This window comes from Gymnoscopelus microlampas (assembly GCF_963454915.1).
Source record: "Gymnoscopelus microlampas genome assembly, chromosome: 16".
In the NCBI taxonomy this organism is placed as follows: domain Eukaryota; kingdom Metazoa; phylum Chordata; class Actinopteri; order Myctophiformes; family Myctophidae; genus Gymnoscopelus; species Gymnoscopelus microlampas.
Window position 1 is genome coordinate 50,799,483 of NC_139953.1, and position 25,076 is coordinate 50,824,558.

The 25,076-nt window shown below is 41.2% G+C and overlaps 2 protein-coding genes across 2 annotated transcripts in view; one reads left to right on the forward strand and one right to left on the reverse strand.

Moving 5' to 3' along the window:
* Positions 1-25,076, reverse strand: part of LOC311063420 (gap junction alpha-1 protein-like) — a 604,483-nt gene that overhangs the window by 182,781 nt on the left and 396,626 nt on the right. The window lies entirely within an intron of this gene.
* The window catches only part of LOC311063805 (uncharacterized protein), a 196,618-nt gene that overhangs the window by 111,834 nt on the left and 59,708 nt on the right, over positions 1-25,076 (forward strand). The window contains exons 9-11 of the mRNA XM_084083411.1: positions 5,024-5,089; positions 14,968-15,069; positions 22,854-22,958. Of these exons, the coding sequence (XP_083939537.1) occupies positions 5,024-5,089; positions 14,968-15,069; positions 22,854-22,958 (273 nt within the window). The remainder of the gene's footprint in view (positions 1-5,023; positions 5,090-14,967; positions 15,070-22,853; positions 22,959-25,076) is intronic.

Here is a 25,076-nt window from a genome sequence, read left to right on the forward strand (position 1 = left end):
CATTCCAAAATAAAATGTATTAACCATGTTATGGTGCTGTAATGACTTAATGTTTTCGCAAAATAATACTGTGTCTTTTTCACGGGTCTTGGAAAGGAGGATCGCTTCCGCATTTTCTTCTTCGTTGGCCTAAACAATGAAACGGTTGCCAGATTTTTGAGAGAGAAATAAGCAACCAGGTCAATGAAAACAAGCCCAAATATTTAAGTGACTATTAGGCTATATGAGCACTTTAAACCTTTATATGCATCGGCTATTTGAAAATAAACCTTTATATGCATCGGCTATTTGAAAATAGACGATTTGAAAATAGCCGATCTACAACCTCACAACAAAATAATAATAACAAATGAAAAGCAACTACCAATATTTGCAAGCAACTTTACAGAAAATGGGGTCGCTTATAATTAGTATACATGGCAACACTAGTTGGAAACAAAACATGTTTCATGAAAATAGCAGATATACAAGCTCACAACGCGTCACCGCCTTGTGAGCTTGTAGATCTGCTATTTTGTATTTTGATTGAATACTTTATTTAGAAAAGACATTAATGAAACCAAATGGACCCATGTGGGTATTTTTTTCATGTAAGCCAGTAGTGAAAAGGGCAAACTTGCAATTATGCATTAACAACTCAAGCCCTGTTTCAAACAGTGAATTTAAAAGACAAGTTGTGAGCTTCACTTTTATAAAGGCTAAATAATAATACTTAGTGACCAAGTACTCCAGTTAATTGTGATGGAGATACAAATAAATCTTTCAAATAGGCCGACAGTGGCTCAGGGGTAGAGTGGCCGGGTAGAGTGAACTGGAAAACCGCAATGTTCCCAGTTCGATCCCGGGTTGGGGCGCTCCCCTAGAGTTAGTGTCAAAGTGTCCTTGAGCAAGACGTTGAACCCCTAATTGGTCCCGATGAGCAGGTAGGTGCCTTGCATGGTTTCCTCCGCCATTGGTGTATGAATGTGTGTGTGAATGGGTTAATGGCACAATGAATGTAAAGCGCTTAGGATAAAAGCGCTATGTAAATGCACCATTTAGTAACTCAAGCTTTAGTCTTGTCACACCTTGAGTACTGCCCAGTTGTTTGGTCATCCGCTACAAAGAAAGACATACAGAAATAGCAAACAGCTCAAAACAAAGTTGCCAGATTAGCTTTCCAGTGCTCCAAGCGCACACATGTAGTAGAAATGCACAGACATCTATCATGGCTTACTGTTGAGAATAGATTACATTCACACACTCTCACCTTTTTCAGAAATGTTTTCACTGACCAAAAAACCCAGTATTTCTTTGACCAGGTAGGATACAGAAGAGATGAACATACCCATATGACTAGACATGCCAGTTCAGGTGATATGGTAACACTTAAACCAAGAAGCTTCTACTATCTATAGAGCTGCAATAGGATGGAACTCATTGCCTAAGTACATAATTAATACAAACACAAAATTCACCTTTAAGAAAAAGTTAAAAGAACACCTGATGAAAACATGCCTGTACTAATCCCCAGACACACAAAGTTTAATGTGTAATAAGTGATTTAGTTATAGTTTATAATTGTACTACTTGATTGTAATTTTTATTTTTTATTTTCTATTTTTATTTAGATTACAGTGATTGTAAAGTTGATGTAAGGAATGTCTCTGTTAAAATGTTTGTCTGTGTTGGACCCCAGGAAGACTAGCTTTTATTACATTACATTACATTACATTACAGCCATTTAGCAGACGCTTTTATCCAAAGCGACTTACAATAAGTGCATTCAACATAGGTAGGGAACAAAACTACTAATCACCAGAAGCATTAAGTGCGTTCTCTTCTAAAACAAGCAACCAAGAGTATACCTAGCGCTAAAGTAAAAGTGCAATATATCAGCTACCTACTTTCATAAACAGATGAGACAAAGTAGGAAAATCAAATGAGCACGAGCTGAAACAAATAAGTGTATCGAATAAACAAGATCCAATAAAACAATAACACAAGAGTTTGTACAACTAGTTAACAACAAGTAGGCAAGGCGAAGAGGAAGGGTAGTGTTTCCTGAAGAGGTGGGTTTTCAGCCTGCGGCGAAAGATGGGCAGTGACTCTGCTGTCCTGACATCAGTGGGGAGTTCATTCCACCACTGTGGGGCCAGAACAGAAAAAAAGTCGTGACTGTGTAGATCGGCAGAAGGACCCTTGAGCGACTAGGCAATCAGTCGCCCCGAGGTGGCCGACCGAAGTCATGGCAAAAGCTAATGGGGATCCTAATAAACAATAAACAATAAAACAATTGTTGTATTTTCAAAGAGAAATAATGACACACAGACAAGGCAGCTTCATACCATATTGTTAACTCCTTTACTTCTGTATCCTTCTGCAAGACAATACAATACACCTTTGCTCAATAGGTCCCCCTAGGTTACAGGTAGGTTAAGTGCACCTAGTGTTACATCAAATCACATACAGTATATAACATCTTCCCCTTTTTAAGAGAAGAACATCACTAAATTCAAAAAGCTTCAGAATCAAAAACATCTGTGCAATATGAGATGTAACAGCATGGCATATGAAAATATAGAACATGTCTGGAAAAGACTGGCAAAATATATGAAATACAAATAGTAAATGGCAAAATCTTTTTGTTATTTTTTTTTAAGCAATCACTGGCACATTCTTAATCAAACAACACTTCTTCACTGGTACACATTATTATCAACATGTCATTTCTTTTTTTTTCAGAACAACAATGACAATGTTAAATCACATCAAAGCAAAAGCTATCAAAGTGTACTCTATTTTCAAGTCTCTAAGTCACACAGTCCTTGAGCCATATTGGCTTGCTTCTCACCCTCTGAGGTCTGCCCTGGGTATTATCAGTTGGCTGTGGTTGTGCTCTTACTGTAGGCCCAGGTACAGGGAGTGAGTTATCCACTGGTGGGACAGGTTGGGTGATGTCACCTGGAACAGCGCTGTCAGGGAAGAGTGACAGGTGGATTGCATTCCACTTTCTTCCATCCTCAAGGATGTATGTGCTCTGTCCAGTCTTTTTCATTATCTTTGTGGGCTTTCCGAATTTCGGATCTCCTTTCTTCACATGTAGTGGATTTCTGACACGGACCATGTCCCCCTGTTTGAAGGATGACTGCTTGGCCCGACGTCGCTCATCAGTATATTCCTTTGACTTTTGTTGATTAGCGAGGACGCGTGCACGCACCTCCGTGTCCGCGGGAGGCGGGGTCGATTCCACCAACACACTGTTCAGCTTGGTGCGCATCTTGCGTCCATGCAGGAGCTCGAATGGTGAAACACCAGTAGTTGCATGCGGCGTTGCTCTGTAGTTCTGCAGAAAGTCCAGCACGTAACGTTTCCATGGTCTCTGTTCCTGATTAGCGCTCTCAATACAGTCCTTAAGCACACGGTGAAAGCGCTCCACGGCCCCGTTTGCTTGCGGATAGTAAACAGAAGCTCTGCTGTGCGTAATGTCCCTCACTTTCAGGAACGTGGCAAAAGCAGCAGCAGTAAATTGGGCCCCGTTGTCGCTGACTATGTCCAAGCAATTTCCATGTTTGCTAAACACAGTAGCCAGAAACTGAATCACAGCATGTGTAGTAATGGTGGGTGTAAAAGCGACCTCAGGTCACTTTTACGGCAGTCCATAGGCGCTGTTTCGAACGGTCCACAGATATCAATCCCCAGTTTCTGCCACAGTCCATCTGGAAACGGAACCGGCTGCAGTGGGGCAACGTGTGTCTTAATAGTTTTGTCCGTCAGCTGGCATGTGAGGCAGGAAGAGATGGCAGCTTGGACACAGGCATCCATGCCTAGCCACCAGTAGAGATCACGTAGGCGCTGTTTAGTGTGCACTATTCCCTGGTGACTTTCATGGGCCAATGCAACGATAGACTGTCGGCGTGCGACAGGTACAATGAGGCGATACGGGCCTCGGTAAACAAGCTCGTTGTGTACTGACAGTTCATCTCTGATCGAGTGGTATGGGGCCAGCTGGGAATGAAGAGCTTTCTTAGCTGAGGGCCATCCATTTTGTATTTGTGTTTTGAGCGCGCGCAGCTCTGGGCACTCAACACATGCAGCGGTAAAGTCAGATGCAGAGATAGCATGTAAATCAGTGGTTATGTAGGCGACTAGACCCGGTTCCGGTTCCTCATCCCCACAGTAGGGCAAGGGGAGACGAGATAAGCAGTCGGCGGTCACGTTCTGTGCTCCTGGGCGGTAGATAACGTCATAGTTGAAACACAGCAAACGAGCCGACCATCTCGCTATGCGCATGCCAGCGCGTCCTAGACCCTTTGTAGCGAGGAGAGTGGTAAGAGCCTGGTGATCTGTGCGTAAAATGAAGTGTTTGCCCCAGAGGAAGGTTCTCCACCTCTCCGCAGCCCACACGCATGCCAGAGCTTCTTTTTCCACTATGGAGTATTTAAGCTCTGTGGCTGTGAGAGACCGCGAGGCAAAAGCGACTGTGCGCTCTGTTTGATCAGGGTGAAGCCTCGGCTGTAGGTGTAAAAGTGAAAATAGAGTTGTAAGGTACGTTTGACTAATTCTAGAGGGTTTAAGTGGTTCAGATTAAACTATTATGATTCCTAAATTATATTGAATTACATGATTTGAAAAATAAAAGGACAAACGATCAAGCTCTGAAGATCAAGCCTAGTTTTTTATCAATCATTTTATTGTAACTTGAAAGCAATGATTTTTGGTCTCTTTTGTTGAACCAGTTAAAGGGTCTCTCTCTGATTGATGACATTATATATATATATATATATATATATATATATATATATATATATATTGTAATTAATTCATAAATTATATTTATATGATTTATGAAATAATTACGTCCTGTGTACATATGCTGTGATATTACCAGCTATGTTTACTACACCAGGGATATGTCCTAAAAGGGTTTTTAAAAAAAATGTTCATGTCACCATGTCTTTAATGTTAGTTTATGTTATTAAGGATTCTTCATCAGGAATATATGAGTCATAAACAGAGTGTTGTGTGATTGTTATGATTCCAGAAGTGACGACCAGAGACAGACACCAGAGTCTCCAGAACAAAGCAATGAACCAGACTCCCAGACAAAGTAAGTAACTGTAAACTTTAATTCATGTTAGCTTAAGGAGTTTCCATCAGGAATTTACTGTGAGGTTTAGTGATTGTGTACATGGAGGAGGAATGGAAGGGTGGGGGTCCACAATAATGGCGCGCCAAAATCCGTGCGCGCGTGCGCAAAAAAAAAAGGTTTCTGGGTTAGTTTCTTTTTGGTTTTTGGTTACTTTATTTCGGTTTTAGGCTTAGGTTATTTAATTCTCATTTTTGCCTGATTTTACTGATTTATTATCAAAAAATGAACTAAATAATGCTGTGCACGTATATTATATATAATTTGCACAATTCCTAGAATTTCCCAGCATAACATTTGGGAAGGCTTAGCCTACCCTAGCCTTCATTACCCGCCGCCTATGCTAATAATCACTGGTGTTTGTTTTGACCTGTCAAGGTGTTGTTGTTTTGTTGCGGGTGAATTGTGACAGACACAGTCGCCCCGGGGCAAATCCGGTGGTATTCACCTGTTATTCATAACCTTAACCTCAGTAAACTATGCCTAAACCTAACCTTATTCCTAAACGTAACCTCAGTAAAACTAGCCTAAACCTAACCTTATTCCTAAACGTAACCTCATTAAAACTATGTCTAAACCTAACCTTATTCCTAAACGTAACCTCAGTAAAACTATGTCTAAACCTAACCTTATTCCTAAACGTGACCTCAGTAAAACTATGTCTAAACGTAACCTCAGTAAAACCATGTCTAAACCTAACATTATTCCTAAACATCACCTCAGTAAAGCTATGTCTAAACCTAACCTTATTCCTAACCTTAACCTCAGTAAAACTATGTCTAAACCTAACCTTATTTCTTTTTTTTTTTTTCATTAATATTTTTATTGGAAGGTTGGTGTAGGATCAGTTCAGTTCAATACGGTCACATATGTCAATCTTATTTTAAGTTACAGTGTACATGAAAAAGAAAAAAACTGTCCATCAATAGCATGTGAATATTGACTTGACTAATATAGAGAATACGAAAAAGACCAGATAGAAATAGAGATATAGAAAAAGACCAGATATAGAGATATAGGAAAAGAGGTAGAGAGGGGGGGGGGGGGGGGGGGGGGGGTAGAAAGAGAGGAGAAGAGAGAAAAGGGGGGGGGGGGGGCCTCAGTCATCCAACAATTGTATGGGGGTTAGATGGAGTTAAAAAATGTCAGGAAAGGATCCCATTTCTTTTGAAATGTGGTTAGATTACCTCTGGTAGAATATCTTATCCTTTCTAATTTTACAAAGGACATTACTTCTCTCAGCCATTGGGTTCTAGAGGGTGGTTTAGTAGACTTCCATTGGAGAAGAAGATGGCGTCTTACTATTAAAGAGGTGAAAGCCAAAACCTCTAATTGTCTGGGAGTGAACCGGGCATAGTCTTCTGGGATCCCAAAGATAGCAGTATGTGGAGAAATGGTTACAGGAATTGCGAATATTTTGGACATTGTGTCAAAATAATTCTTCCATAGGTTAACCAGGAGCGGACATGAATAAAACATATGGGTTAAGTTACAGGGTGAATAATGACATTTGTCACAACTGTCTGTCACAGTAGGATAGATTCGCGATAGTCTAGCTTTGGAGTAATGAATTCTAAATAGTACTTTAAATTGTATAAGTGTGAGACGGGCACACGTTGAGCTTGTGTGGAATGTACTTAGGGCAGCATCCCACCAACTGTCATCAAAAGTCAGCCCAAGTTCAGCCTCCCATGCCTCCCTGACTCTATTATCAGGGGCATCATCCAAAGACAGTAGATCATCATATATCCTTGATATTAGCTTTTTTTGGAATGGATCGAAGTGGATGAATTCTTCCCAAATCTGGGTTGTAGGTAGTTGAGGGAAGTGCGAAAAAAGTGATCTAACACAATGTCTGACTTGGAGATATCGGAAGAAATGGGAAGCGGGGAGACCAAACTTAGCCGACAGATCAGCAAAACTACAGAAGATATCCTTCTTATACATTTTTTTGAAAGATTTGAGACCCTTGTCATGCCAGACTGAAAACCCTGAATCCGAGTGTGGAGGTTTGAATAAGTGATTCTTCAGTAATGGACTTGAGGTGGATGGGAGAATAAATTTAAAATGACTTCTGAATTGGTACCAAATTTTGAAAGTGGAACGAACAATTGGGTTTCGTGTAAATCCGGAGGGGTTCGTTGGAATAGGGGAGGTAAGTAGAGCTGGCAGTGAAGACGAAGTACATGATTTTGATTCAAACTTACACCAAAGCGGATTCGCTGATGCATACCAATAGGAAACTTTCTGAATATGTGCAGCCCAATAATAAAGTTGAAAATTTGGTAACGACAATCCTCCATTGAACTTGCACCTCTGAAGTACAGCTTTCCGGATCCTGGGTGCTTTCCCATTCCATAGGAAGCCAGAGATTGTTTGATCAATACTTTTAAAGAACTTTTTTGTCAGAAAGATGGGAATACATTGAAATAGAAATAGAAACTTAGGGAGGATGTTCATTTTAATGGTGTTAATTCTTCCAATTAACGATAGGGGTAGACTTTCCCACCTCTGAAGGTCAGATTTAAGATTAGACACTAAGGGGGAAAAATTGGCAGAAAAAAGAGAGGACATAGTCCTAGTTACATTTATCCCCAGATATTTAAAGCCAGAAGGACTCATTTTAAAAGAAACATCAGATTGTGTCAATTGTAGTGCCAACTGATTGATAGGATAGCATTCACTCTTGGAGACATTCACCTTGTAGCCTGAAAATGAGCCAAATCGTTTAAGGAAAGCTAGAATAAGGGGAATCGACGTACTTGGGTCGGAGACATACAACAATAAATCATCTGCGTAGAGCGACAGTTTGAATTCTATTCCTGACCTTATTATCCCCTTATATGTCGGAGAGGACCTCAGATATATTGATAATGGCTCGATTGCGATCGCGAACAAAAGTGCAGACAGCGGACAGCCCTGTCGGTTACCTCGTGACAGTGGGAAGAAACTAGATTGGGTGCTATTGGTGCGAATACTGGCTTGCGGTGAAGTGTAGAGAAGGCGTATCCATGAAATGAAAACTTCGCCTATTCCAAACCTTCCCAATACCTCAAACAAATAGTTAAATTCCACTCTGTCAAACGCCTTCTCCGAATCAGCAGAGATAACTACTTCCGGGATCAGAGTGGAGGGGTTGGAATAAATAACATTTAGGAGGGTTCGAATATTGTACAACAATTGACGTCCTTTTATGAACCCAGTTTGTTCATCTGAGATAATGGTTGGGAGGACGTTTTCCAAACGAAGGGATAGAGCTTTAGCCAGTATTTTGGCATCTACATTTATTAATGAAATAGGCCTATAAGAGGCGCAAAGATCTGGATCTTTATCTTTTTTAAGTAATACATTTATGGAGGCCTGACACAAAGTAGGGGGGAGAGAACCAGATTGTAGTGATTCAACGTATACAGAATGTAATAATGGGGCCAATTTGTCTTTAAATTTCTTAAAAAATTCAACAGGGAATCCGTCTGGGCCAGGGGCTTTATTGCTTTGCATATTATTAATGGCTATAGTAATTTCTGGTATAGTCAATGTTGAATCAAGGTCTGTAGCAGCCTCCGGGTTTACAGTCGGGAAAGCGAGCTCGTCTAAAAAGGAGTGCATTTCACTAGAGTCGGATGGTGCTTCAGAGCTATATAAAGATGAATAAAATGAGGAGAAAGTGGAATTAATAGCTATAGGATCAGTATGTAATACTCCTGTGGGATCTTTAATTTGGGGAATAATATTTGAAGCTGCTTGACGACGTAGCTGATGAGCCAAAAGCCGACCTGCCTTGTCACCATGTTCGTAATATGTGGCTCGCGAGCGCAAGATAAGGTGTTCTGCATCTGTAGTTGTAATAAGGTCAAATTCAGTCTGTAGAGCGACGCGTTTGTTAAGTAAATTGGGAGAGGGGGATGACGCAATTTGTTGGTCTAAATGTTTTATTTTATTGGAGAGGTCCTGTTTTTTAGATTGACGGGATTTATTTAGATGAGTAGAGAAGGAAATGATTTGACCCCGTAAATAGGCTTTCATCGATTCCCACATAAGTGAGTGGGAGATCGGGTCAGTTTCACTTTGATTAAGTGTGATATAAGTATCTATTGCATTCGAAATGAATGTGTTAAAATTATCATCGGATAGGAGTAGAGAGTTAAGCCTCCATGAAGATGAGTAGCGGGGCATTGAGCAGAGCTGGATATCTAACGCAAGTGGGGCGTGGTCAGAGATGACAATGGGATGATATTTAACAGATGTTACTTTAGATATTAATTTGGAGTCAATGAAGAGGTAGTCGATCCTACTAAATGATTGATGCATATTTGAGTAAAAGGAATACTCTCTAGCTTGAGGGTTAAAATATCTCCAAGAGTCAACACAGCCATTTTTTGACATAAAATCAGAGAGGGTCTTAGACATCAAATATGGAGTCATATTACGTGGATTAGAACGGTCCAAATGGGGCGAAATCGTCAGATTCATATCTCCACCAAAGATCAGAAAGGTGCTATTCAATGAGGGAAGTCGTTTAAATAATTGGTTCATAAATGTAGGGCTGTCGAAGTTAGGGGCATAGATGTTAACCAGCAAAACTGGAACATGACACAATAAACCTGACACAATTAAATATCTGCCTTCTCTATCAGAAATAACTGTGGATGATTTGAATTGGACTGACTTACGGATCAAAATCGCGACCCCTCTGGCCTTAGAATTAAAATCAGAATGAAACACTTCAGCAACCCAGGGGCATTTCAGTCTGACCTGATCCTTGTTACGCATGTGGGTCTCCTGTAAAAACACCAGATCAGCCTTGAGATGTTTCAGATGTGCGAACACTCTCGATCTCTTGACAGGACTTCCCAGACCCTTGATGTTCCAGCTGACAAATCTCACAGGAGAGTTGTTACCCGAATTAAGAGAGTTTGTGGCCATCACGGTAGTGCTTGAGAATTATGAGGAATGAGAGGCCCCCCCTCACTTGGAAAAGAAGGAGAGAGAAAGAGAAAAGGAGAAAGAGGAAAGAGAAACGAAGAAAAAACAGACAACATGAGTGAATAACAAATGAATAATGAAAACATGAACCTGAATCTACACTACCCGCCCATCCACCCCCCTCCCCCCCGCTGCACCTACCCAGACTAAGTTGTAAAACAACAGAGTACCCAGTGCAAACTCCACAGGGAGTCATAACCCTAGCCATACTTTCAGCTTACGAAATTACAGCTATTTCAGTCTCAGCTCCTGCAAATTACAACTCTCATTGAACATTTTAGAGTATTAAGGCACACCAACATTTCTAATGCTTCGCTATGTAACATGGTGGCTAAAAATTCTAACATTACATCTATAATTATATATAAGGAACAGTGTATAGCAGTGTATATTGACACAATTATGCTATTTCAGCATCTCACATCCACATTTTTTGAAAGAAACCAAAAAAAAAAAAAAAAACACAAATTCTCTACATTATCTACACCTTACGAGTGTCTCCCTCAACATCCTTGTGTATCAGCTTCATTTACTATAAAGTAAAATAATAACATAAATAAGTATACAAGGAGAGGGAGGAAAACGACAGCAACCTATTTATGAAAACAAACCTGATTGAAGTAATTGTGGGTCGGTAATATCTATTTATCTTAATTGTCTAATTTAAGCCTCTAACTAAAAAGCAGCTTATGAGGTGTAGAAATAATGATAAGTAGTAATAAAAATGAGAAAATCAGTGAAAATATATTCATCATATTGAGTGACTCAGTCAGCAGTTAGAAAAATAAAATCAAGAATTCAAGTTCTTCCTTTCAGTCAGAGTCCACACTGACAGAGTCACTATGTATAACAGTGAATATTGACACACTTGTGCTATTTCAGCATCTTACATCCAAATTGTTTTAAAAGAAAACAAACAAAGAGAAACAAAGAAAAAAATAACACAAATTTTCTACATTATCTACACCTTATGAGTGTCTCCCTCAACATCCTTGTGCATCAGCTTCATTTACTATAAAGTAAAATAATAATATCATAAATAAGTATACAAGGAGAGGGAGGGAAAACGTGGGTTGCCCCAGTATGAAAACAAACCTGATTGAGATAATTGTGGGTTGGTAATATCCATTTATCCTAATTACCTAATTTAAGCCTTTAACTAAAAAGCAGCTTATGAGGTATAGAAATAGTGATAAGTAGTAATAAAAGATGCACAATGAAAAAATGAAAAAATCAGTGAAAATGTATTCAGCTTATTGAGCAACTCAGTCAGTAGTTAGAAAAATAGAATCAAAAATTAAAGTCCTTCTTTTTAGTCAAAGTCCACACTGACAGAGTCACAATAACAGTTTTACCCATTTTTCCAGTAGATTTACTTGCCCAGTGTTTTTATGTACGTCTCTGCATCCTCTGGCTTCTTGAACTCCTTCTGGACGTTGTTGTATGTCACCTTCAGACAGGCGGGAAATACCAGCCCAAAACGTAGGCCTGGCAATTTCAGCTCATACAGTTGGCGCCGTACATCCTTAAAGGCCGCTCTGGCGCGTGCTACCTTCGCCGTGTAGTCGGGAAAGACTGAGATGACCATATCTTGAATCTTGATCCGCTGTAGTGTCTTGGCTTGCTTCAGGATGTCAACACAGTCTTGGTGGTAGTGTAAGCGGATAATTATCGGGCGAGGAGTTTCATTTTGTCTTGGTTTAGCCTTCAATGAGCGATGCCAGCGGTCCAGGACGGGTTCTTTTTGTAGATTAAAGGCTGTCTTCAGCAATGTAGCAACCGCCTCTGTGGAGGATGCCGCCGGGTGGTCCTCAGGGACCCCTATGACGCGTACGTTATTTCGTCTACTGCGACATTCCAAGTCTTCACATCGATTCTCAAGTTTTATCAGCTCGGCAGACATCAACGCCATCTGGTTCTGAAGATGTGTGATATCATCAGTGCAAGTAGACAGTGTGGCCTCCACCTCATCCACTGTAAGCTTCAGAGTGGCCACATCAGACTGGATGCTATCGATGCTACTTGCTAGCTCTGCTTTCACTGCTTGTAGTTCTAGCTTCATAGATGTTAAATTCTCACCCAAGGCATGGTGGAGCTCTGTCTTGAAGATAGTAGATATTGAGGAAATCAATTCCACCTTGAAATCCTCGTGAGACATCGCGGGCGGCAGCGGGCCGCCATCCGCCGGGTGGCCTGGTGATGGTGGGGGGGAGGGGCCACTACTAGCCGAGGCTTCTGTTGGCGCAACAGGCCGCGACTCCCGCGAGGCCATCGCGGCCCGTCGTCGCGTGTCCTTCGCTTCTTTTTGCATTTTTAATGGACAGAAGTCTAAGTTAAGTTTACTTGTGTGAGAATATTACCACATTTATTCAAATGGTGCGCTATTTCAGCATTTAGGAGTTCACTCTGCAGGAGCTGTGAGAGCTGCGTCCTACTCCATTGCTCGTTAAACCGGAAGTCCTAACCTAACCTTATTTCTAACCTTATCCTCAGTAAAACAAATACAAGAATACAAGAATACTGGTCCACAAACAAAATGGGGGCGAGCGTGTTTTGGGGCGAGTCTTTCGTTACCGTTTTCCCTTTATTTAATAACAGAAGTGCAACGAGTAGCTTATCATATTCTAATAAAACTGATGTTTTTTTTGTACATGTCAGAATATCTAATATCATGTGGAGTAAACAGGATGTATATCTGATTAAATCAGGGCTCAGCTCAAATGAATCATGTAATGACAATGGCAAAACAATATTACTTTTGTTAATTGTTTTAGTTGTCTGTCCATGGTGGAAGTGCAAATAGTCTAATTAATTAAGTTAGAAAATGCATCATTATGGATTATGGAAGCAAACCAACTTCAGTCCACAACTTTTTTTTTTTACAAATAACCCCCCCCCCCCTTTTTAATGCATATGGGGGCCTCATATTCGCTCTTGAAACAGGCCTCCAGATCACTAAGGCCCCTGTGCATGGGGGAGGAATGAAAGGGTGGGGGTCCAGAATAATGCCCAGGTTGTGGACATGGTTGGAGGGGGGGGGGTGACAGTGGAGCCAACACATCAATATTGAGTGAAAAGTATTTTCTGGACTCATTGGTTATAAATATAAAATAAACCAGATGTATTTGATTCTCCTTAAACCACTTGAACCTCAGCAAAGCTATTCTGGGGGAACATTCACCAAGAATAGCTGATGTACAAGCTAGTAGATCTACAAGCTTGTAGATCGGCTAGATCGGCTGTAGGTGTAAAAGTGAAAATAGAGTTGTAAGGTACGTTTGACTAATTCTAGAGGGTTTAAGTGGTTCAGATTAAACTATTATGATTCCTAAATTATATTGAATTTCATGATTTGAAAAATAAAAGGACAAACGATCAAGCTCTGAAGATCAAGCTATTAGAATAGATCACTCCAACAGGCACAGTAATTAAAAGTGACATCTGGTCTGGACCAGGCTAGCTTCACATGGTAACTAATGTAGCATTGCCTTCATGAAACCAAGTCATGGATAAACATATCAGGATAACTGTCTCAGTTCATCTGGAGAGAGAACTCAGCTTTCATGAAACAGATTCACAGCTACAGTAAGTCATGATACATGTATCCAGGATAGCTCAACTTAACTCAAATTGTATTTATAGAGCACATTTACAATGACCGAAGCCAACCAAAGTGCTGTACAACACAGCAATGGAACAACAATGTTAAAATACATACAAAGAAAAATGTAATACAAAAATATGCTAATAGGAAAAACAATACATTAGTAGTAAACTAATTAAAAAGTGCATAGCAGAGACGCAGTTAGGTAGGATCAGTGGTCATGGAGAGTCAGTTTATTGCTCAAAGGCAAGTGAGAAGAAATAGGTCTTCAATAGTAGTTTAAAGGTGTTTATGGACTGAGCAGCTCTTATATGGAATGGAAGGCTGTTCCAGAGCCTCGGGGCAGCCGTGGCAAAAGCTTTGTCACCTTTAGAGCGTTTATTGGTCGAGAGCTCGGCCAATAGGAGCTGACCTTAGGGGTCTGGATGGGGTGTTATCGTTGATGAGGTCGGTGATAAAAGGCGGGGCCAGTCCATTACGTGATTTGAAAGCAAACATTAAAACCTTAAAATGGATTCTGAAGCGGACTGGGAGCCAATGGAGAGAGGCCAGAACAGGGGTGATGTGCTCGCGCCTCCAAGCACCATAGCTGATAAATCCCTGGTTAATCTGCTATCTAGGTTTCGTGAAACAGGCCCCTGGTTAGAGCTGACCACTGACACGCGCACACACACACACACACACACACACACACACACACACGCACACGCACACGCACACGCACACGCACACACACACACACACACAATCGTTTTTGTATTGTGATGATTCCAGAGGTGAATGTATGATATTTTTTATATTGTTGTCTCCCTGCCAGGAGACTATGTTTTCGTTCTCGTCCTTCCGTGTGTCCACCAAGCTAACTTTGGTCAAGCTTCACGTGACACGTGACAATATGTTGAAAGGGTGTGCTTTGATTGGCTAGCGAGACGCATGATGAAATAGAGGCCTATGAATAGGTGTGTCACTTAAAAAGATAATTTATATCTTTTGAAGTGAGGTAAGACAGGATTAATCAGGAACAGTACTGGCGGAAACCTGAGCTCCGAGGAGCACATTTTCTAGTTATTATTGTAGAGGTGAATGTATGATCCAGACACTGATAGTTTTTATATTGTTATTATTGTAGAGGTGAATGTATGATAGTTTTTATATTGTTTTTATTGTAGAGATGAATGTATGATAGTTTTTATATTGTTATTATTCCAGAGGTGAATGTATGATAGTTTTTATATTGTTATTATTCCAGAGCTGACGACCAGAGACCAGCATCTCCTGCACAAAGCTATGTGTCTATGATGAGTGACAGGTCTTCAGACTTCAGTAATGAACTTGGACCTTCAGACAACAGGTAAGATCACTGATCAGGAAACACAATGGGCCTCATTCAGCAACGGTACTTAAGAGGAAATTTCTTCTTAAACCCACTTGAGAAGTTTTTAAGAAGATTTTGGTATTCTCCAATGTTTTCTTAGCTGTGATCTGTTCTTAGGTAAGAACAGAATCTACGCACACTAGATTGAGCACTCTTAGGCTGGCCTTTGAGTTCTTAAGTGTGACATTTGTGCAAAAATCTTTGACATTTGTGCAAAAATAATTCATTCTCGAAGTTTCTTCAATTCTAAAGTTGTATAACATAGGATTTAAATTACAATAATATTTGTTATCATATCTTTAGAGCAGTGGTTCTCAAAGTGTGGTCTGGGGACCCCCAGGGGTCCTTCAGGGAGTTTCAGGGGTTCCACAGCAAACGAAGAACAGTTTAATCACTTTAACCCTATTTTATACTTTGTTTGAAAATAGCCGATCTACAAGCTCACAACACGTCCCATTACTGGTCATTTTGAGCTTGCAGATCGGCTATTTTCGAGACATTTTGATAAATCTTGAAACATTTTCCCTGGCAGAAAATATTTTCAGGTGGGGGTCTGCTGCCAAATGCATGTCAATTTGGGGGTCCTTGACATGAAAATGTTTGAGACGGGTCTGAAAATACAATCTAACCCAAACGGACCCGGTTGAGTTGAAGCCCAGGCCCATACCTACCCCATAACCCCCCATCCAACCCACCCTCATTACCCCCCATACCCCCACCCCCATATCCCCGACATTCGCCACACCCCCATTTTCCTGTCCTACCTGAAAGCCCCCCTATACCCACCCGTCATACCCATCCCCATGCCCCCACATAGCCCCCTACACCCCTTGCACCACCATATCACCCACCACACCCCTATTTCCACCCCATTACATACCAAGCAGCTGCTTGATTGATTGATTGATGTACTTTATTTAGTAAGACATGAGAACAGTACATGACAGTACATAACAGTACATGGAAGTACAAATTCACAATACAAGTCTACTAAACTGGATAGCTCATTAAGCACTAAGCTTGTTTAAGATGAGATCCCCATGCACACAAATCATGATGCTACCTTAAAGACCCTCCATATCTACCCACCAGCTTTCAGTAAAACAAATGTTTTATATCCACTACTAACGCTGCTCCTGAACATGAAATATGGATGACATTTTTAACAGCTAATTTCAGCAAATGTACATTGATGTCTAGTGGTGATTAGTGTTTAACACCGGGATTCCCGGGATGCGGGAATCCCGGGAATTCAGGGTTTTTTACCATCCCGGGAATTCACTTCGGTTCCCGGGCTTCCCGTTTTCTTTTTTTTCTTGTTAGAAATGAATACTAATTAGTAGAAAGCCCTATCTACAGCGTGGAGGAATTACTATTATAATTAGGCAAGTTACTTGCCGCGTTGCCGACCAGGGCAGGGTCCCATCGTCCCGTTGTGAACCAATATGGGACGCACTGAATGTAACAGTAATGAACAAAATAAAACACAAGTGGCCGTGATGCCCCATGCCTGCCCTGCGCACGCTGATTTCACTGTTTCCGCTGCTGTCAATACGGTAGACACCAGTTGACTAGTTCAGATTCAACATCATCAAGTGAAACGCTGCATAAACAGTAGGTAGGTTTGATCGAGCCTATATTCCTGCTTAAAATGCGCGCAAGACAAGCAATGCTTTTGATAGAGAGAGAGGACAGACCGCGAGCTGGAGAGAGAGAGAGCAAGAGAGAGCGAGAGAGCGAGCGAGCGAGAGAGAGAGATGTGGTCCGATTTTTTTATCATCATTAATGTAGCCTACCCTACCTACACTTGCATTTTAGAACGTTCAAACTACCATTTTACTAGAACTACCCAGTAGAACAAGTGAACTGCACAACAGCTGTCTGTCTCATTGATTGTCAGTGCTGGCAGCGCATGCATGTGCACATCAAAATCACACTACAAAACCCCACATTTGATCAACAACAAAATATAGATTAATAGACAACATACAGCCAACATCCCAAAATGGAGTCTTATAATATCCAGCAAGTAGCCTAATATAAATTAATAACTGCAAACAAATGACAAGTTTAGGCTATCAAATCAATCCTACAAAAGTAGAGATAAGCTGTGACCTCACCGGCGCTCTGATGGACAAAATCCTTTTGCAAATTCTCTTGTCAATAATGATACAAATGGAACGTTTATTTCAGCAGCTAGAGTTTGACATTGTTTGAGTGCGTTTTGAGCGCAGCTCCTCGTTAAGTGAATTGTCTTCACCCGCTGCTGCGCAACAGCGCAGATCTCCGCCAGGGCAGGGCACTATAGGCTATTATATTTATATATTATATTTATATGATTTTAAAAAATCAACCTAAGTCATTATTAGTGCAAGTTCATAGGTGGACACAATAGGGACATTTGGGCACCTCGGTGTAAAATTGGCTATTTAAGTATCTACATATAAATGCATTTTAGTGGGCACTTTTTTTTTTTTTTTCCCTTTAACAGGAATTCCCGGGAAGCCCGGGAAAAGGTCTGAAAATTCCCGGGAATTAAAATGAGCTATTTCCCGGAAAATGTTAAACCCTAGTGGTGATATGTTGATTAATGTGAGAGAAATAATAAAACACATTCATTAATTAAATTAAATAATTTGCTGTTCACTTCAGAAGTACCTCCACAGAACTATTAATTAATTTATTTTTATGTTTGGAGTCTGGTGTTCCACCATCTGTAGACTTATAGTTTAGGTATTCTTTACTTCATTCTCTCAATTTTATTTCTGTGTGTGATTTCCTGTGATTTCTATGAGCAGCAATCACACACAGGTGTGACTGCAGGCAGAGCCATGCAGTCATGCCTTATATGGGGATTGGTGGGGTGGCTCCCTATGGTAATTAGGATGAACTGGCACACCCCTTCAAGTTACGAGGATTGGGATTCATCATCATAAGAACATAGTTACGAACAATTCTGCCTTTTAAGAACGTTTCATGAATCTGACTCAACTTCTCTTAGGAATTCACTTAGGAAGAAATGTAAGAGGAAACATTAGGAACTTATTGCTGCATGAGGCCCATTGTTGTTATAGAATCCTCTTAGTTAGAATGCTGTAGAGCTTGAATAAGAAGGCTTAATTAAAATTACTTTAACAGTTTCATTGTGAAATGTACTATTTATATTGCACTGCATTGCTGTATTTTAATTTATATATGAGAAATTAATCAATGTTGAACTGCATGGCCTACTTCGTAGCTTAACTCATTCACTGCCTGGTACGTCCTTGACGTATTTTTTGTCCAAACGCTACTAAGGAAGTCTTTGACATCTTTTAGATTTTTTTGGTGGGGGGGCTGTGAATGATCCAAGCACCACCGAAGAAGAGTACACCCAGAAATCACATGATCACAACAACAAAAAGCTAGGCACCCTTCATGTTAAGGCCATAGCTCTGGAATGGATGATCGCGGCCAGCCAATATGTTTTTATTCTTTACTATGATGGGGGTCCAGTGCAGTGGAAAACTTAATTGAAAACAGCAGAGTAGAATCATGGTCACTAGTACTCACCTGGCATAAAAGGGGCTTTGAGAGCAGCTTGAAAAGCTTGAAAATCTTGCCTGCCCTAAATGTAATTCTTGGGGACGCCACTGGGGTACTCCCAGAGGCCAATGGCTTCGCCATGAAAGCCCACAGCCTCTCTTTTCAGCCCAGCCTTCCATCATGGCCTCCTTGAAGGCTCTGAATATGGTTACCCAGAGCCCCCTCCTGGGCAATGTCCAAGTCAACCACAATCCTCTCCATAAGGTCATGGACTCCCTTCTGCATGATAGGAGCCACATCAGGATGGCCACTGCCCCCCTCAGAGCTGACTGTCCCTCAGCCCAAGGCCCTCTGGCCACCACTGACAGAATGTCATCGTCTTCTTCCCCCTGGTCAGAAACCATCTGTTGATGGTCTGCTGTCTTTGTCCGGCTGAACTGCTGTGAGAACTACTGTGATGACGGCCTGTCACACCAGAGGTCTGTCATCTTCAGCTGGAGCAAAGGCCTGAGCCATCAGGTCTGCATGGCCCCTAGGCGGGTCAGAAAAGAAATGATCAGAACCATAGTTATAAAAGAACTGGAGTGGTAACCGATAAGCCCCGCCCATTCACTTCTATGGAGTTGCTCCCTTTTTACCCCTTCTTCTGTGTTTGGGGACGGGGACGTCGCAGGGCTTTAGAGGGAGTTATGCCTCAAATGGATCCCTCCACCACAGTGATACCCACATTTGAGTGATTCAGTGAGGGGAGACATAACCGATTGTTGTGTGATTGTGATGATAACAGAGATGATATAAACAGTGTTGTGTGATTGTGATGATAACAGAGATGACATAAACAGTGTTGTGTGATTGTGATGATAACAGAGGTGACATAAACAGTGTTGACATAAACAGTGTTGTGTGATTGTGATGATAACAGAGATAACATAAACAGTGTTATCTCTGTTATCATCTATGTTAGCATCACATATACTGACCCCTTATGTCACCTCTGTCATCATCATCAAAACACATAAACAGTGTTGTGTGATTGTGATGATAACAGAGATGACATACACAGTGTTGTGTGATTGTGATGATGACAGAGATTACATAAACAGTGTTATCTCTGTTATCATCTATGTTAGCATCACATATACTGACCCCTTATGTCACCTCTGTCATCATCATCAAAACACATAAACAGTGTTGTGTGATTGTGATGATAACAGAGATTACATAAACAGTGTTGTGTGATTGTGAAGATGACAGAGGTGACATAAACAGTGTTGTGTGATTGTGATGATAACAGAGATGACATAAACAGTGTTGTGTAATTGTGATGATAACAGAGATGACATAAACAGTGTTGTGTGATTGTGAAGATGACAGAGGTGACATAAACAGTGTTGTGTGATTGTGATGATAACAGAGATGACATAAACAGTGTTGTGTGATTGTGATGATAACAGAGATGACATAAACAGTGTTGTGTGATTGTGAAGACTAGAAGCTCGCCCCCGCTACGCGGGGGCTCGCGTCTAGCCCGCGGCCACGCCCACGTAGCGCCCGCGGCCACTTGGCAACTCATATAAGTGGCGTAGCGTCATGAGGGTCAGTGGGGCCGTGGCTCGGTCAGTGAAGACCCTGTAGTGCGGATGATATGTGGCATAGAGGGGCAGATTGTAAATCCCCAGAGGAAACATCCGTGGGCTACCATTGGTTCAGCGATGTGTGCGGTCGCCCTGCGGCCCCTCCTCCTCCACCAATGTGCAGTATTGAGAGCCCTGACGTCACAACAATTGGAGCGATGGGCACTGCACTGTGGTTGGTTAGGGTACACCTAGGGCCCAGGTAGAACCCAGTTAAAGCCTGCATGGGCAAACCCAGGTAGGACCCGCCTTGGTCCCACATAAACATGGGTAGTTGGGGCCCACCTAAGGGCCAGGTAGAAGCTACTTATAGCCTGCATGGGCATCGCAGTTGGGACTGAAGTGGATGCCGCTGACATTGCTGACATGGGGTCCATATGGTTTAGCCCACCTTGAAACCATATGGGAACTACGCTGGCATGCTGGCTGTAATGCAAACGCTGCATCATACCTGCAGTGTGTAGTTTGATGTTGTGTGTGTAGCAGATATACCTGCAGTGTGTAGATCAATGTCCATATGAAAGTCAATGCCCTGCAGTGTTTTTTTTCCCCAGCAGAGTTTCTAGTGTCTCTGTCTCTCTCGGGAAGAGGTTGCACATGAACTCTGCAGCCGCACTGAGGCGCTTCAACACAAACACTCTGACATTAAGCTGCTTCACACAACAAACATCAGCACGATGCTGCTGTTTGTCCAAAAGACACAATGTCCTCTCCCACCGACGTCATGTGTTCATTTATCGACAGCCGTACAGACTCCTTTTGACACATTTTACCTCGTTTATCCAGCTCTCACTGACTCATCGGGGTGTTATTTTGCTGCGATTAAGTCAACGATGTGAGAGATTAGCTATCACAGACGGACGGACAGGGGGTGAAACATAGTTTTGCGCCATGCCTTTCGGCCTGGCGGAGACAATAAAAAAAGGAAAGTAAAGGAAATGAGCATTTCTGCAACAAAAGTAGTCAACAAACTATACTATGAAAACATGGGCCACATTGTCAAAGAATGTAAGAAAGAGGCAGTCATGTAGAAAATAGCCGATCTACAAGCTTACAAAGCCTCTCAACGTGAGGCGTTTTGAGCTTGTAGATCGGCTATTTTCACAATATGTACTTGTGGAACGGAGTCAAACAGAATGGGGGGGTCCCCAGATCAAGTACGTTTATTTGGGGGGGGCGGGGGGGGGGCGGCGTGAAAGGGTTGATAAGCACTGCTGTAATCGGAGCGAAATTATCTGAAATTACTACATGACCATAATGCAGCCTAACATGCGTTGCACGGGGCGGTCCTGCCATTACGTTAGTTGCTGTAGTTGCTGTGGAGCTATAGTTCTCCAGAAGACACACACAAACATACACCATCTACAATGGACTAACTGAGCAGCAATATTGACATTCACCACACGAACGTGCATTGTTGACAAAGTGATTGCACAGCCGCTGCAGGCATGACAACCACGTTAGCGTTAGCGACATGGCAGCTATCACAGCGCCCTGTCCGTCGTCGCTGGGACTAACTGTGATGGCTACAGCAGTAACAGCAAGCTGTCTGCGATGCCATTGTCTGGAGACTGCTCTTAGCGTGACACGACCAATGAGAGTGAGCGCTGTAGTTGTTGCTAAGATACGGTGCCGTCTCTGCCCCATAGCTTGTAGATCTCTCACGCATGATTGGCGTAGGCTGCGTTGCCAGGTCTGACTGTTTGTATAAGCGATTTTGGGCTTATTTGGGTGCACTTTTGGGCTCGTTTCCATAGACCACGGCAGCGCTTATTTCTTTCCCGTGACCGATGTGGCAAAAAAAGTGCAAAACGAACCATCCGGAAGTAAATTGCGAGATGAAATATATAGCACTTTTTGATTATTAGAGAAGGAGACACATGTGAAGGTTGAAAATGAAAGGTAGTTGATTATATAGTTTTTCATGAGGGATTTTTGTAGCAAGTTGTGAGAGAATTGGGCCACTCCTGTGGGCGGGGGGCTGATTAGAACCATTGGGGTTTGAAAGGAGACGCTCTCTGTTTGAGTGATAAGATGACAGAGGTGACATAAACAGTGTTGTGTGATTGTGATGATAACAGAGGTGACATAAACAGTGTTGTGTGATTGTGATGATAACAGAGGTGACATAAACAGTGTTGTGTGATTGTGATGATAACAGAGGTGACATAAACAGTGTTGTGTGATTGTGATGATAACAGAGGTGACATAAACAGTGTTGTGTGATTGTGATGATAACAGAGGTGACATAAACAGTGTTGTGTGATTGTGATGATAACAGAGGTGACATAAACAGTGTTGTGTGATTGTGATGATAACAGAGGTGACATAAACAGTGTTGTGTGATTGTGATGATAACAGAGATGACATAAACAGTGTTGTGTGATTGTGATGATAACAGAGATGACATAAACAGTGTTGTGTGATTGTGATGATAACAGAGGTGACATAAACAGTGTTGTGTGATTGTGATGATAACAGAGGTGACATAAACAGTGTTGTGTGATTGTGATGATAACAGAGATGACATAAACAGTGTTGTGTGATTGTGATGATAACAGAGGTGACATAAACAGTGTTGTGTCATTGTAATGATAACAGAGGTGATAAACAGAGTCAGAAACCAGAGGCTCCAACAGCCAGCAGCACAACGAGTGGCATCTACTCTTCAGACGTCAGTGATGAACCTGGACCTTCACACTCAAAGTAAGATCAATGATCAGGAAACACAATGTTGTGATGAAATTATCTTAGATTTAGTTAGAATGGTTAGAGCTGACTATTGAGAGACACACACACACACACACACACACACACACACACACACACACACACACACACACACACACACACACACACACACACACACACACACACACACACACACACACACACACACAAACATACTGATTAATTGAGTACAACAGACCACAATGCAAACAAGACCCTGGGGCTTTTTGTGTTATCTTTTTAGCAAAACCTTTGACTGTACTACCTGTACTGTTAACAATCTTTTTAATAGCAAAGTCTAATCAATAATCTAATAATTAATTCAGCTATTTTATAATTTAAGCCTATTAATAATATTATTATCATAATGGTTTAACTCCCCACAGCCTGCTGCTGCACTTATCTGATAGGTCAGCCTATTCGTCGTACGATGGTGTTGCGAGTTCAAAATATCAGATCTACAAGCGCATCACAAGGTGCCGCGTTGTGAGCTTGTATGTCAAGTCATGACAAATCTAGCTTAACACAGCTGTCTGCTGCTCCTCCTAATCAGTGCTGAGTAAGCTCAAAAAGTGTGCACTTGGTGAGAAGATTAGATTTTTGGCATGGTGTTAAGTATGGGCATAAGGTTTTAAAAACCCATCACAAACGAGTTGGGATCGCCCCCTAGGGGTCGGTTTGCAATGAATCCAATATTACCGTAGATAGTTCAGTATATGGTTGAAACCCCAAATAATTGATAGAAGAGATTCTGTTACTATTGGGTAGCCTATGCTAAATAACATACCAAAAAAATTGGAGAATCGAACTCCTGGAAAGGCATCATTTTCAAGCTCGGAGGGAAGTTTCCAGAAGTTTGATTTTCCTACACTTTTTTAAACTAGCCAAAAATCTAAAACTTGTCACCAAGTGCACAATCATGATGATTTTAGACGAATTCCCTCCCAGCTATGACATTGCAGGCAACTGAGGCAAGTAAATAAACTCCCTTGCACCATCATTCATGATGACATAATTAACATTAACAAAACAAAAGCTGTAGGTTTAGCATATTAAGGTTGAATGAGATGTAAAGCCCAGACATATATTAATGTGTTTATACGATGTGATGAGTCGTGCAGCGGTTCACTCACGACCACTTTATTCAGTTATTTCTTGGCAAGCGACATCATTCTCTGCATGATGGAGTAGATCGATATTATTAAGTTAACTATAATCATCTCTACATGATGGAGTAGATAGATATTATTAAGTTAACTATAATCATCTCTACATGATGGAGTAGATAGATATTATTAAGTTAACTATAATCATCTCTACATGATGGAGTAGATAGATATTATTAAGTTAACTATAATCATCTCTACATGATGGAGTAGATTAGATATTATTAAGTTAACTATAATCATCTCTACATGATGGAGTAGATTAGATATTATTAAGTTAACTATAATCATCTCTACATGATGGAGTAGATTAGATATTATTTAGTTAACTATAGAAACAGGAACAGAACATCTGTTATAAAGTGTAAAGAAGCACAGCGGTAACGTAACAAGGTGTATTGATTAGCTGGGTGCATGTAGCCTGTCTGCAAACATGCGTTCCACTTGTATGCTGGATTTCATCATATTTTTACCTCGGTAAAGGTGAGCAATGTTCATTAGAAAAGGCTTATATAATGTCCTTTCCATGTTTTATTAGCCTTTTATTTGGTCATGGGGTTAAACCTTGTAAACTTCTTTACTCTCCTTACACATGAGAGCATTTATTACTTGATCCATCGTGCGATCGAAGGACTCTCTTCCAGACAGAACACAGAACAGTTGTACTAGTCAAGGCGATGCAACGCCGCATCTGTTATGTTTAGACGAGAGACGCACCAGAGAACTTGCACCAGCGTTGCCAGATGTTGTTAGAGAAATAAGCAACCAGATAATCTAGGAAAATAAGCCCAAAAGAAGCAACTATGGCACTAGGCCATTGTGAGCACTTTAATTAAACCTGTATACATTGAAATTATATAGGCTACTGTATACATTGAAAATAGCCAATCTACAAGCCTATTGAAAATAGCCGATCTGCAAGCTCACA